The sequence below is a fragment of the Barbus barbus genome (genome assembly GCF_936440315.1).
Source record: "Barbus barbus genome assembly, chromosome: 22".
NCBI lineage: Eukaryota > Metazoa > Chordata > Actinopteri > Cypriniformes > Cyprinidae > Barbus > Barbus barbus.
The window spans coordinates 19,243,696-19,258,700 of NC_136750.1; the positions used below are offsets into that span (position 1 = coordinate 19,243,696).

Genomic DNA, 15,005 nt, shown 5'->3' on the forward strand with positions numbered 1-15,005 from the left:
AAATGACTGTCACTTGTCTCTCAGTTTAAAAAAAATGCACCTTAGATTTTCAAAGATTTCACATTTTCCAATACTTGGAAAACTCAAATTATAGCAAAGACTTAAAGCTGATAGTGGTCAACTAGTCAAACCTTAATTTGTCCTGTTCCTCTTCATCCTCAGTGGAAAATGTTTTCCACTGGTAATGCACAATAGAATCACTCTTGTTCATTATTGCCACTTTCTCGTAGCTAGCCAAGGAGATGTAGGTTTTCTCCACCATCACATTGTTCTTGTCCAACCCTACATTTACATCTGCAGATTCTCCATAGAGACTGATTTGGATGTCTTCTCCTACAAAGAGTCATAAGGTTTACAGATATATCAAAGTAAAATGTTTGTATATAAAGACAGTATACTGTTAACACAAGAATAACAGACACAACATCAACCAAAGAATGTGAATGTACAACTCTTTATTAGTGGTCATTCTCATGAAACTATCCATTAAATTTCTCTTTTAAAAAAGATTTAGTGCCATATATATGTACAAAACAGGGCAAACTGACGTGAGACCGCAATCCCATAAAAGTCCCAATGGCAGTGGAACATTCTGCAAGTGACAATGCGTAAATTAAAGAACACAGATCCAGCCAGCTCATTTCCATAATGCTCAATGCAATCTACCAAGAGCAGCGCAAACAAGCAACTATTGCAGCCATGTCAAGCGCAAAATGTGTTAAGACATGCTTTATTGGGGTGTTAAATAATGACGCAAATACCTGTAAATTCTCTACCGCAAATGTTAGTAAATCATGTTGCACGATTCATTTAAATACTCTCAACCTATAAATTTTGTGTCTGAAAGGGAAACTCCTACAAATGCATATGCAATAAAAATCAGCTGCAACGAACATGAATCTGGCCAATAAAATCTTACAGGGTTGACTGTTCTAACGCTGAAAGCAAAAACAAAAAAACATAACTAGCAAATATAATTTCATCACACCACATTATTTAAAATAAAAAAATCATATTTTACTGAACTTAATGAGGCCAATGAAGATTAAATGTACCAAAAAAGAGTTTTAAATGGCCATTTAATCAATTGACAGTCCATAAAATTGATTAAATCTGCAAGTCTGTATTGACATTGAAAGCATGATATTTTAGCTAAAATGTATAATTTATAAAATGACGTTTTTTTGCATTACAGACTAAACAGAGATATATCTATAAAATAATGCATCTCAGTTCAGTATTCTGTTTTGTTGTACAGAATGAGTAGTAGTAAAATATGAGAACACTGGGGTAATGGAACTGTTTTCTGAGAATAACCCTTGGAGAAGGTATACACTTGTGAAAGAGTGAATAGTAGAAAAGTCCCCATTAACTATCCAGCAAGCATAAAGTTTCACAATTAGCCAATTATATGACTGGAGCTGCGATTGTTTAAGTCACCATAGTGGTGGTGCTAATTGTAAACAAATAGAAGTGTGTGTTCTTTGTTTGTTACCATGGTGGTGCTGTTGTGCTGCAATGACTGTGAACCTGAAGGTCCATCAGGATAAGAGCTCCCCAGTGAAAAGCAATCACATGACATCACCAAAAACCAATCACCAGCAAACACAAGTAAAATTCAAAACAAGAGCTCAAATCAGAAGTGCAGCTGACTTACATACATTTTCCTGCATTTTTATTTGTTTTACTAGTTTGGCTATATTCAAAACAGGAGCTTCATGCTTAGTGGACTATCACAACCCTGCCTTGTCCATGATGTCAGTGCACTTACTCATGCACCCACACAAAGCTAAAAAATATTCAAATAAAATATAAACGGCAATCATTTTCACTATAAAATGATATATACCAGGTAAACATTGATCTTGAACAATAAATTTTCTTCTGCTCTGGATATATAGCATTTTGAATATGTAATATGATTGTGCTGACTGACAAACACAGAACTGCGGAGGGGGGGTGCAAATATATGAGACAATTCCTCAAGTAAACAAAGCCAAAGCAAAGTGATGGATATTGTAGAGAAACAAATTTCAACTGTTACATTTATTGCTTGTTTTAGCACACTTCAATGCCCAAACGTCACGAGTGCATGTACTTTTCACTTGAAATATTACATGCATGCATGTACGAGCATATGCGTTCACACATATGTTTTTGTGTGTGCGTATATGTACACCATTTGCAACTCTTGCACACATTCTACAGAGAATACTTTTATTTTTCTCAGCACGTATCGCTCTCTGAAGACTCTATTCTGCAGGGGCCATAACTCTTCGACACAAACAGACAGGTCACCAGAGGCATTTCAGATGGTTAAGACATTACCCAGACTCCTTCACCCCATCCCATCGAGACTTTCATGGTATCAGGTGTACTGCACATAATTAACCCCTAAACCTGTCTGTCTTTTTTGTACATTGAGGTCTTAAAATACACTGACTGTCTTCAATGCACACTGATCCAGTACACTGCCTAATGAGGCTGCTATGGACGTTGGGAAGACAATAACTTAGGCAAAAGTAAAGCAAATATGTTGATAAATAAGGATTTATCAATCTCATTTTGGATATTGAACGATATTAGTTTTATCAGCATTGGGCGATATTGGATGCTGAAATTAGATATTTATTTGCAATGTCCCCATTTTTACATTCAAATTACCTTTGCCAGCATCTAACACACACCTAATTATTAAAAACACTAATAACTGAACAACACTGCGTAGCCACAGACTGGTCAGAGTGCCCATGATGGCCCCTGTCCACCGGCAAAAGTGCCCACAATGGGCACATGAACCTCAGAACTGGATCATGAAGCAATGGAAGAAGGCTTGATCAGGTTGATAGCTAGGTACATGTGCATCATCTATCTGAAGAAATGATGGCAGCAGGATGTACTATGGGAAAAAGGCAAGCCAAAAGAGGCGGTGCTCTGGACAGTGTTCTGCTGGGAACCTTGGGTCTTGGCATTCATGTGAATGTTACTTGGACACGTACCACCTACGTAAAGATGGTTGCAGACCACGTACACCCCTTCATGGATAATGCTCCCTGCCACACTGCAAAAATTGTTCAGAAATGGTTTGAGAACATGACAAAGATTTCAAAATGTTGCCTTGGCCTTCAAATTCCCCAGATCTCAATCTGACAGAGCGTCTAATGGATGTACTGGACCAACAAATCCAATCCATGAATGCCCCAACTTGGACTTAAAGGAACTGCTGCTAATGTGTCGGTGCCAGATACCACAAGCCATACTGCTTTGGCAGTACAAGGGGGGCCTACACGATTTTAGGCAGGTGGTTTGGCTGATCGTGTATTTTTACATTTAGATTACATTTGTCATCAGTTAGTTCTCACTTAATCTTTAAAATCACTAATAATTTATTAACAGTTAAAATACAAACAGCAAAAAGTGATGCTCTTAAGGTTAAACCACAGAAAATAACAACAGTGTCTTGCAAAATGCAAACAATATGTAATACTATGCTTTGACCAAATGTTTTCCTGTGCTGTTTAGTAATGAGTGTGAGAAAGAGGAAACTAAAGCATTTTCTCTATAGCGGCTGTTCCAGTTATGCAAGCATGTATCCTAGCAGAAGTACTGCTGTTACTCCATGCACAATTTAAACAAGCCATTGTAACTGCAGCAGCACATATGAAGAACCAGGAGCAGAAGTATTTGCATTTATGCTTTAGTTTGGAAAGAGAGGAAGGAAGCTGTATGGGAAAAAATAAAGGCTTTATGAAAGGAAAAACAGACCGAGAGTGTGTAAGAAAGATAGTGAGATAACAGACAGGCTTAGAGAGAGAAAAATAACATTGGGAGAAGAAATGAAACCGTCATAATTATCAGTAAGATCCTGTAGATGAGACGGGTAGAAGGCAGGTTGTGTCCTGTTCTTTCTTTCTTTTCTCAACTCCATCCCAGTCTCACCCTTTCATCCTCCCTCCACTGATTAATTCGCCATAGATAACACTTTTCACAAATTAGCCAGAGACATTTAACCTCTGTCTCTATGCATGAAGCTTTAAAAGGGAAAAAAAAGAGTGACGTAAATTGTGTCTTTGATGGGACACTGCATCTGCCAGCGGGCTGAGGGATTGTGGGAGCTGTTCAGAAGAGAGGGGAGGGGAGAAGAATGGGAAATGAGGAAAGCTTTCATAGTGCTGCAGAGTGTGTGCGTATGTGTGATGTCTTCATCAGCTCACTCTTAAGTGCACTCTAAAAAGCCTGTCGAGATAAGGGAATTCTCCTTCTTGAGGAGGAAAGCGGTCTACTTATATCATCAAGTAGACTATAGGATACACATTTGGCCCTCCAGACGAAAGAAAAACAAATCTGAGATGACCAAAACATACAATAGGAAACAGCGATTTCTTTTTGGACGTCTTGAGCAACAACATGTATTCCTACTGTAATTAACCTATGCCAAACGTTAATTAGACTACACTGAACAAAATATGCATAAAACAAAAACAATTATTATCCTAACAACAGCAACTGATTCTTTAGCCTTTCTGAGGAAGCTGTTAGCATGCATTCTTACAATAGCACAACGCATTTTAGTGATTTATTCAGCGTACAGCAGTAATTATCTTATTTATTTTCGTGACATGTTTTGTATGCATTGTGTTATGCTGTCTGAGCAGACGACAGACTATTGAACGGGAGGAAAGGAGAGAGATTGATATATTGTAGACCGAATGGAAAAGGTGACCCGTGACCTGCGCAATGAAGCTGATGTGTTTGTTTTGCTTTGGTGCACCATGTTTTCATTCGCGAATATAATGCTGTTTTTTTTCATTAGCTCTCCTCACCTCGATGTTGCCATTTAAACAGATCTAGATGCTTACAGCTCCCTCTGCATCTCTTGTCTCTGAATGCCACGGTAATGAGATTTTGTTTCTATATGAATGCCGTTAATAGCAAACAAGTCACGGCTAATGTGTTACACTGCAATTTGTAACGAAAATATAAGAAATTAGATACATGCTGTACCGCGTACGAAACAAACTTCTTCTCATACTGAAATTCCATGCATGCATACAGCCAAAAATGTCTGATGGAAGGGATATCCTTTGAAGAATCCCAAGCGTCCCTTAAAAGGAAATAGTGTTCACTGTATAAGAAAGAGTCGCACTGAGTGCGTACTAGTGTGTAGGATCCCCTCTGCTCCACTGCTGCAGCTGTTACCTGGAGTTTTTTGGCTCTTTATGCATATTTTAGAGTCAATGGGCAAACTCTGCAGCCTGGATAAGGCAGATGATACGAAGCAAAACAACTGGGAGGCATTTGAAAATGTAGGACAGATTAAGTAACTCATCCTTGCCTGTGTTGCTTAGAGAAGAGTGTCTCTACTCACTTCCAGCTATTGGTAATTAAACACATTATGGTTTCAGAGGGACTACATGGGCTTCAGTAACTCTTTAGCTTTGTAGTCCATTATTCATGGTCAGTCAAAACAGTGCAGTTAAAGGCACAGCCACAGATTGCACCCTAGTTGTTCATATAAAACCTGTCGCCTGGTTGTCAATAAGTAATACTGACATTAACCTTTAGATTTCAGCTGAGCGCATTTTGTTTTTACTTAACTTTTTAAAGGCAAATGTTTATACCCTTTATCTCAATTTTAGATATACATTTTTAGTTTGTCACTACATTTACATTAGCACATCTATGTTCATTGAATGAAGCAACAAACAACACCATATAACAATCTGACAAACTAACCACACTCTACTCTTTAGAACTTTTAAACAACAGAAACTTTTCAAATGTCCAACATAATTGTCAGAATAAGAGTTCAACCAGTTGATAAAAACATCACAATAACCCCCAAGCAACCAAAACAACTCCATTCCATCAATTAACGCCTTGTAAAGCGAAAGGCTGTCCAAAACAGTTAAACACAAATACATCAGTGATTTTGATGTGAGAGGGCAACAGAGGATGGACTTTTCACTGGAGGAAGCGTTATTATGGATTATGGACTTGAATTTTGGCCAAAAGAAACGGTTCAAAGTTAAAACACCTTAATGATAAAATTTTTTATTACAAACACACAGCTTTTATCAGACATTTTATCAGCTGTTTGAACTCTCATTCTGACGGCACCCGTTCACTGCATAGGATCCATTGATTAGTAAATGATGTCATTCTAAATTTCTCAAAATCTGTTCTGATGAAGAAACAACCTGAGGGGGTAAGTCAATTTTCAGGAAATGTTTATTTTTAGGGTGAACTATTTCACATAAACATCACACCTTCAGTGCAGATAGAACAGTGCAGGGTTAGTGTTTTCCAAATACAGTGCATAGAGAGCACCTTAAGAGACTTAAGACAGGTCTGTGTGCTTCTCTGAGAGGCAACTGGGACTGCAGGGAGATGTTTCTGCCAACCCCTGAACGAAACCAATGAAGACATGCTCCAAAGCAGCTTCATGTTAAACATAAATGAGGAGGAGACAGGAAAAGGCGCTAAATTAAAAATGATACTCCCCTGATGGGCGCAAAGTAGTATTTTTAGAGCAGAGCGCATATTAAAATGTTAATGGCAATGGCTTTCAGCAGAAGTGTGTGTTTATTCAGTGAGACAGGCAGAGCACCTGCAAAAACCACACACACACACACACGTACCTAAACCACATGCTCAATTATATGTCGAAATATACAGGCACAATCACACAGACTATAATTCATGCACACACTGGCATGTGAAATGTCATCTGCAAAAATCGTCAGCAAATGACTAATATCATAGCTCTCTGAGAGCTTGAAAGTTCAAAGCACAGCCCACAAGTGGAAATTTAAGTGATTTCACCAATTTTCCTGTTCCAAAACAAAACAAGATGCAACAATAAGATTGGCCTGTTGGCCCAGGACCGGTGTGAGAGAGTTTCAGGGCAGATGGTGAAGCAGTCAGTTGCCTAATAGGGCCAATGCTGCTTAATTATCACATCCATTATTTATTGATCATATTTTTATGCATTCCAAAATTAAACATAGTTTTCTGTTTCAAAATGTTGTGAATTGTAGATTTAATTGTTGTTAACAAAGTTAACATTATACTGTTATACCGTTAACGTTATAGTTGTGATATTAACTTGTGATATGTTAAATTATACAGAAATTACTGTCATCATATGCAGCAATGAATGCTGCATATGATGAAAACATCTAAAATGACTTATTTTATTTTTATAGATTTCAAAATGTAATTTATTCCTGTGATGCTAAACTTAATTTTCAGCTGCAAATGCTCCAGTCTTCAGTGTTACATGATCTTTTAGAAATCATTCTTATATGTTGAAAACATAATGCTTGAAAACAATTATGCTTCTCAGTATTTTTGTGGAAAGCATGATACACTTTTTTTCAGGATTCTTTGATAAATAGAAAGTTCAAAAGAACATTTTGAAGAACAATTTCTATTAAAAGTCTTACTGACCAAACTTTTAAACAGTGGTGTATTTTCTGGCATGAAAACAGAATCCAAAATTAAATTATTTTAGTAGTGGAACCTGCGCATCCTGATGTATATCACATCATCATACAGACAAGGGAAAGTATTATTTATAAGGTTAACCAGGCACCCGCAGCATTTCAGGCTCAAAAATATCTGTTAACAGGATTTATTAATAGAATTATTTGCCTAAAGGACTACCCTTTGAAAGAGGAAAACATATCATTATAGCTCAAATACAACGTAATAACTAACACTTAACGTAAAAAAACACCTAAATAATAATACATTCAATTCCACAAAACCTTGAGGAAAGTCATGTACAGATATTATGCCTCAAATAGCACAAAGCAATTTGGCTTATGTGATGTGTAAATGTGATGTTTTGCAATTTAATTTTACTTTAAAATATCATCTCCATTATTGTATGTGCAGTATATGTGTGGGCAGTGAAATTTGTACGTTAAAACTATTCTTAGTAGATTGGAAAACATAAAGATGAATTGATATTAACATTGAAGGTTAATAATAAGATAATTTACGCTTGCTGGTGGGTGCGTGTGGACATCAGTGCCTGTGTCACAGTAATATACAGCAGTGTGGCAGAGGAGTTTGTAGGAAGAGCAGATTGTGGTGATGTAATTAGCAGTAAATACCTGAATGGTAGTGCAGCAGCAAATCCTGGCTGTGATCCCCTGTGGTTTTAGGCAAGAACTCAACAGTAACTTGCATGCTTTGACCAGCATCAAGAGTTCCTATAGATGGCTCTATGGAAAATGGGCTGTGGGGAACATACAGTGGTGTGAAAAAGTGTTGGACCCCTTCTTGATTTTTTATTTTTTTATTAACACTTTAATGTTTCAGATCAGCAAACAAATTTAAATATTAATCAAAGATAACACAAGTAAACATAACATGCAGTTTTTGAATGAAGGGGTTTTTTTTTATGAAGGGAAAACAAAATCCAAACCCACATGGCCCTGTGTGAAAAAGTGGTTTACTTTTTGCAAAAAAATTTAAAATCAGGAAGGGGTCCAACACTTTTTCACACCACTGTATATCATTTATAAATGCAATAAAGTGTCAGTCACAGATCAAAACACGTTATCTGTACAACAATGTCCAAAAATCTGCACTGACATGCCTCTCTTACCTACACGTGCTGAGCTGGAATTTAGCCTCACAATTTCCTATGTTCCGCACAAGCAGAGTTCTCTGGGACACGCACTTGACCGGACAAACTTGGAAATACAGACTATCTGGGAAGTCCAAGATGGCACGAGGCCCAACTGCACGAATAGGAACTTCAAACTTCTCACGTTCAGTCACACAGATGAGTCTGTGGATGTAATCCTACAATTACAAGCATCTGAATGTCAGTGGTGCTTTACAGAGGAACATAAGGGCGTAAAGGGATAGTTCACCCAAAAATGAAAATTCCGTCATTAATTGCTCCCCCTCATTATGGCCGCGTAAGAACTTTGTTCATCTTCGGAAGAGAAATTAAGATATTTTTGATGAAATCTGAGCGCTTTCTGACCCTGCATAGACAGCAACGAAACTGACACGTTCAAGGCCCCGAAAGGTAGTAAAGACATCATTAAAATAGTCCATGTGACATCAGTGGTTCAACCATAATGTTACGAAGCTACGAGAATACTTTTTGTGCAGAAAGAAAACAAAAATAACGACTTTATTTCACAATTTCTTTTCTTCTGTGTCAGTCTTATAAAGTCGAATACAGTTGTAAATAAAGTTGTTATTTTTGTTTTCTTTGCGCACAGAAAGTGTTCTCTTAGCTTCATAACATTATGGTTGAACAAATGATGTCACATGGACTATTTTAACAATGTCCTTACTAACTTTCTGGCTCTTGAACTTGTCAGTTGTGTTGCTGTCTCTACAGGGTCAGAAAGCTCTTGGACTTCATCAAAAATATTTAAATTTGTTTTACAAAGATGAACGAAGGTTTTACAGGTTTGGAACAGCATGAGGGTGAGTAATTAATGGCGGAATTTTCATTTTTGGGTGAACTATCCCTTTAAAACAAACCTAACTATAATATGGTACTGTACATCTTGTACATATGGTATGCATAATCAATTAATCAATCCTAATTTAATTAAACCTGAGAATTTGGGAATTTCTGTATTGAGGAATTAATCCATAATCCATAATCATAACAGAGAATACAAGGAAGAGAGGAAATAATACTGTCTTTCTCAGACTGGGCCACCATAGATCTATTTGAACTGACTCTATTTGAATTAATGCATAAAGAAATCTCCATTAATGTTTTGCCAAACCAAAATAGAGCAGCAGGCCACTTCACAGACTGCAATAGAGTATCTAATGGACAAATGAGTGGCCGTGGTGGAAACACTAAGTCTCTCATGTCCTCTGTTTACCAAAGTAGTCTCTCAGATTTCTTATAGATATGGTAAACATTAAAATGAGACTTGATTTGGAGGTTTATTTGCAACATTGTATTGTATGCATATTCTGCATTACTTTTTTTGGTTATTCATCGAAATACATGCAGTTAGCTCATGAGTACACTGACAATGATAATATAATGTATAACCAATGAAATAGTAGATGTCAACTGCAGTTGTTGCATATTGAAAGTATAAACTTTACCTTGTTCTCCTGTGGAGTGAATAGAACGGTGAATGTAGATGCCATGCCTGGGGCCACTTTCTTACTAGCATCTATTGGGCTGATCACTTTAAAATAAAGTGAGTCATCTTCAATCACCTTCACCAGTCGAGGAACCTGCAATGGTTATAAACATATCTTTGTCAAGGCAGTATACATTACGTGAAAATGAACAAAATAATGTCTAACTGTCTTAAAGGAATAGTGCAAGATGTAGAATGGTGTGAATCAGAATGGCATATACCACAAGCTACCAATATAGGTTAAAATATTCATATACTTTATCCTCCAGGTCAGATTATATCAAAATACAGACAAAGGTGCAAAAAAGAAGATTTGCAGAGACAGTTAAATTTAAACCAATTGCATCTCTATTTGGTGAACAGGTAAATGGGTTTATGTGTATAAAGGTTTTCATAAATCCTGGTAATTGGAAAATGTCCAGGACTTGATTTGCAGTGGGATGCAAATCGCTTGTGCTAACAATCAGGCAAATAAATCTACTTTCAATTCATTTCTATCATTTGAACTGGAAGTTCATACTAAAGCATAAACAAGTATAAAGACAAATGCACCCAAATGTACTAAATATTGTTTGTTTTTAAATACATTCATTATGTAATTGTGCAACAAACTGACTGTATAATCTCCTCAGAAGGATAAAAGTTACCTTGTCACTGTTCCGCAGCTCTAAGGGCACCTTGTATGTCTTAAATGGTGAGTAGTTCTGAAACACAATCTCAGACGGATATGGCTGAAACATGGCTTGGTCCAAATCTAATGAGGAATACTGTTAACGCAAAGTCAAACTTTTAGATAATATCTGATGAAATGTAAAATGTAGAAAATGGCTCAATAAATGGTTTTTGCATTCAAATGTCCACTTTATAAAAGGAAAATATATATATAAAACGTCTGTGAATTGTGTTGTGTGAGAAAAATCAGATGCTACACACCCAGGGTCATGTTGAGGCGTACAGCATTCGTCATTGAGAAGATTTCACATATAATTACATACATTACATCCAGTCTGACTCTGACAGTCTGACATTTTATTAGGTCAATATAGTTATGTATAACAGCACTCTGCAGTACAAAGGTACTGTAAACAGCTACAGTTAATATACTATACATATTAAAAGCCATTAATATCTCCCCAGAGAGAAACTGTGATAATGACCTTAATTAACTTTGAAAATGTTGCTGCTAAGATACTTGGAACCAGTGATGTAGAAGAACAAGCTAAATAATTAAGCTCTTGTGCTGAGCATTGTGCTGATATTTTACCTTGTGATTTGTGGTCTCACTCATATCTAAGAGCTCCAGGATACGGGGCGGATGCATCTCATAAGTGTTTGATAATCGTTCTTCTGTAGTCTGGCACATTTCTCGAGCATATACAGATGGAATCAGCTGCAATGACATACGAAGCCTCTTACGAGCACATTTATCCACTATGTACAAATATTTAACTATATTCTGCATAAATCTATATTGTATATATTATTCTTGGAACAAAGTATATTGTGAAAAGCACTATATAAAGTAAATAAAATTGGACTAGAGAATAACAGGTTGTCAACACTCAATCAACCACCTGTCAATCAACAAGGAACATTAAAATTGCACTTATTCTTCAAGGTCAGACTCAGAAAATATTTTAGGTAAATGCTTAATGTAGTATAGAGATTATGTGATTAAACACTTATTCAAAACACTGCTTTTATACGTACTTTTAAGAAAGAACAGTAAGTCTGTATGTTTATGTACATTTTGTAAGTAATTTAATCAAGTTACTAATAGTTAGTGCTCAGTTAAAATAGTTAAAATAACAGTTTTAAGATATATTAAAATACTCACCTTTGCAGAATTTGCCTCCCGTTTTACCAGTTTGGGATTTCGGGGTGCCACCACTTTTGTTTTGAATCCCGCCGGCATCTTCTCGCGTGAACTTCGAAGGTTTGCGTGAGAAGCTTGGACATTCGAGGCTGGCATTTTGAAACAAACTGACACACGTTTTTTGTGTAAAATTTAAATCTGATGCTAATTACAGAAATGTCTGTTTTTTTCGCGTGATTGACGATGATAAGCGAGCTATGTTTAACCGAGAAGCAGGTGGCTAGTCGCCATTCGCATGCTAGGACGGTAATGTTGTGTTTATCCCAAACACAAGACGTTTAAAATTTATGTTTATAAAATAACCGCACGGCTACATTATAAACTAAGTGTCAGAACAATAAAATTAATAAAACATTTTAAATTCCAGCCATTTTCTTGTGAAGGCTCTTCCTCAAGCGCACATTTCTTAACTTTGAGCTTGGTGGTTACCATGACAGCGGTCGCCATGGCACCAGGGTACTGAACGTTCACAGTAAACAGCTTACTGATTAGTGTGTGTGTGTGTGTGCGTGTGTGTGTGTGCGCGCGCGCAAAGACGCCCTGTGAATCGCTGAAAGTTTAGAACGTGAGGACATCTGTACCATAGCAACTTAAAACCACAAACAAACTGTACCTTTCCCTTGATTAAAATCTCAAAGAACGGTACAGATGAGACTACAAGACACCATAAACTTATTATTTAAAAACAAAAAAAAATGCAATTTGCACATGTAATGTATAGTGTAATGGCAAAAAAGCAATAATATATTTTGAATTTGACATAATTACCCATTCTCATTCCTACCAAACCAAATACACATCTCTTTCATACCTTCAACAATTTAAAAAAGATATCAAAATTGCATCTATTTTTGCATTGCATCTACTTTTTATACAGCGATTTATACTGAAGAAGACAATGTTTTCACTCACTTTTTACATCCATTTTACATTCATTGTGACCTTATTAAGGCCATTTTCTTTTCTCAGCAGTTGTTCCGAAAGTAAGAGTAATGCATAATAGCATAATACATAAACAGGTGTGGTGCTTCTCTCTCTCAATTGTTTCTACATAAAACAAATATTATTAGAATATGCATTAAAAAAAAAAGAATTCTGAGCATTGTTTTTAGTTTGCAGTAGTTATTTTAACTGCACTAACTGGTGTTTTGGTATACTCTATATGGTTACCATGGTACATTTTTGTCATGGGTGATGCCTGCATTTGAATTTGCATATCCACAAATGAGTTCAGAGGAGTTCACTTATCTAATAAAAAACACCCAATCTGTGATCTGGTCGGTAAGGTGACAACCTGGTATGACAAAAGGAAAAGCAAGCAATTTGGATGCTAAAAGAAAAGAGGAAGTCAATTAGAGCTATAGCAAAAACAAAGGGCATGGAGAAATCAAGAGTTTGGAAACCACCAGCGACGCCAGCAACCAACAACGACCTGATCGGCTGAGAAAACAACAGTAGTTGATGACAGACAAATCATAAAAGCTGTGAAAATGAAACCTAAAAGATGTGTCTGTAAAATCACCAACAACTTCCAGAAAGCTGGGGTGATGCTCTGACAATTTACTGTCCTCAGGAGACTTTGACACAGAATTACAGATGCTACACAGCAAGATGCAAACCTCTGACCAGCACCAAAAATAGAAAGGCAAGATTAGAGTTTGCAAAAAAGCACAAAGGTGAGCCAGAAGAGTTTTGGAACTGTGTTTATGGACCGATGAGACAAAGACGAACCTTTATCTAAGTGATGGGAAAGCAAAAATGTGGAGAAAAAAAGAAAACTGCAATGATCCCAAGCATACAGCCTCATCATACAGCCTCATTTTAATTTAGACTGTTTAATTCAGACTAAGTTATGTTTTATATATGTTGCATTTACCAATAGTCCACATACAATCTAACATGCATTTTATTTTACACAAGCAAAAAGGGTTTTACAATCTGATGACATGAAGAATTAGGTTTTATAGCAACTCAAGAATTGACCACTGAAAAACCCAAATTGGTCAAAAACTAATCTGACCTATCAATGTCCCTTTAATATTCATGGTGCTTACATCCCTGCTTTAAAGAGAAGCCAATCCGCTGATCTGAAGAATGTATAATAAAACATAAAGAGCTTTTTCTAATCCCCAAAGAACCATAACCAACTAAAAAACCCATTACAGCAGAAAATTAGTTTGGTATATAAGAGGCGGGTCAACTGTTGAACCTAAGTGACTTCAAAGACCTACTGAACAACTTCATTTATTATTTAGTTTAGTTTTAAGAGTGAAAGGTGGTAAACCACTGAATATGTAGCTAGGGCAGTAGACGAAACTGTGTCAAAGTCCGCTTGGTATTCAAAAAAACAACAACATCCATAATCTCTCCTAGTGATAATTGACACTTGAACCTTTTCCCTGGACACTTCGGTTAAACTACATAGAAACACTATGCCCTGTTGTGAGGCACCACTACATGCAAGGGTGTAGGTTTGCTTTCGACATTGGTGGGGACATAAACCCAATCCCCCTCCTCCCCCCACACCGGTTATAATTCATATAGCTCAGAGTTTCTTGTTTTTTTATAGTATGTTTAACAGACAATAATTACACAATTATGATTTTGTGAACCAACAACATCAGCATCAGAGCGCTGGGTGTCTTAATCACACATAACTTTAATGTAATATTAATCGAATTTTACCCAGGATGATTCTGAAAGAATACTCTGCTGTTGCTGTAGTGACGAAACTCGTGCGCATCTGATTGACAGATAAACTGCACGCTCTTATATCAGTGTTGTTTTTTATTTTGTGGATATCTCAGCTAGCAATTTGATTTGTACATTCAGTTGAACAACATTAATTTAAAGTTAAAGACTCTCCGTGGCGACTCAGGATGCTGTTCCAAATCCTGCTGCACCACACTTACTTACTGCTGCCACTTACATAGTTTACCAAAAAAATTCAATAAATCACATTATATTTGTCCCAAATTGTT

At 36.6% G+C, this 15,005-nt stretch overlaps 1 protein-coding gene across 1 annotated transcript in view; it reads right to left on the reverse strand.

The window, feature by feature from the left end:
• hydin (HYDIN axonemal central pair apparatus protein) overlaps positions 1 to 12,474 on the reverse strand; it is a 68,591-nt gene extending 56,117 nt beyond the window's left edge. The window contains exons 1-7 of the mRNA XM_079447096.1: positions 11,986 to 12,474; positions 11,413 to 11,538; positions 10,796 to 10,915; positions 10,108 to 10,242; positions 8,621 to 8,820; positions 8,124 to 8,248; positions 132 to 333 (exon numbers count right to left, since the gene is read on the reverse strand). Of these exons, the coding sequence (XP_079303222.1) occupies positions 132 to 333; positions 8,124 to 8,248; positions 8,621 to 8,820; positions 10,108 to 10,242; positions 10,796 to 10,915; positions 11,413 to 11,538; positions 11,986 to 12,120 (1,043 nt within the window). The 5' untranslated portion in view covers positions 12,121 to 12,474. The remainder of the gene's footprint in view (positions 1 to 131; positions 334 to 8,123; positions 8,249 to 8,620; positions 8,821 to 10,107; positions 10,243 to 10,795; positions 10,916 to 11,412; positions 11,539 to 11,985) is intronic.
• Between the last annotated feature and the right edge of the window lie 2,531 nt (positions 12,475 to 15,005).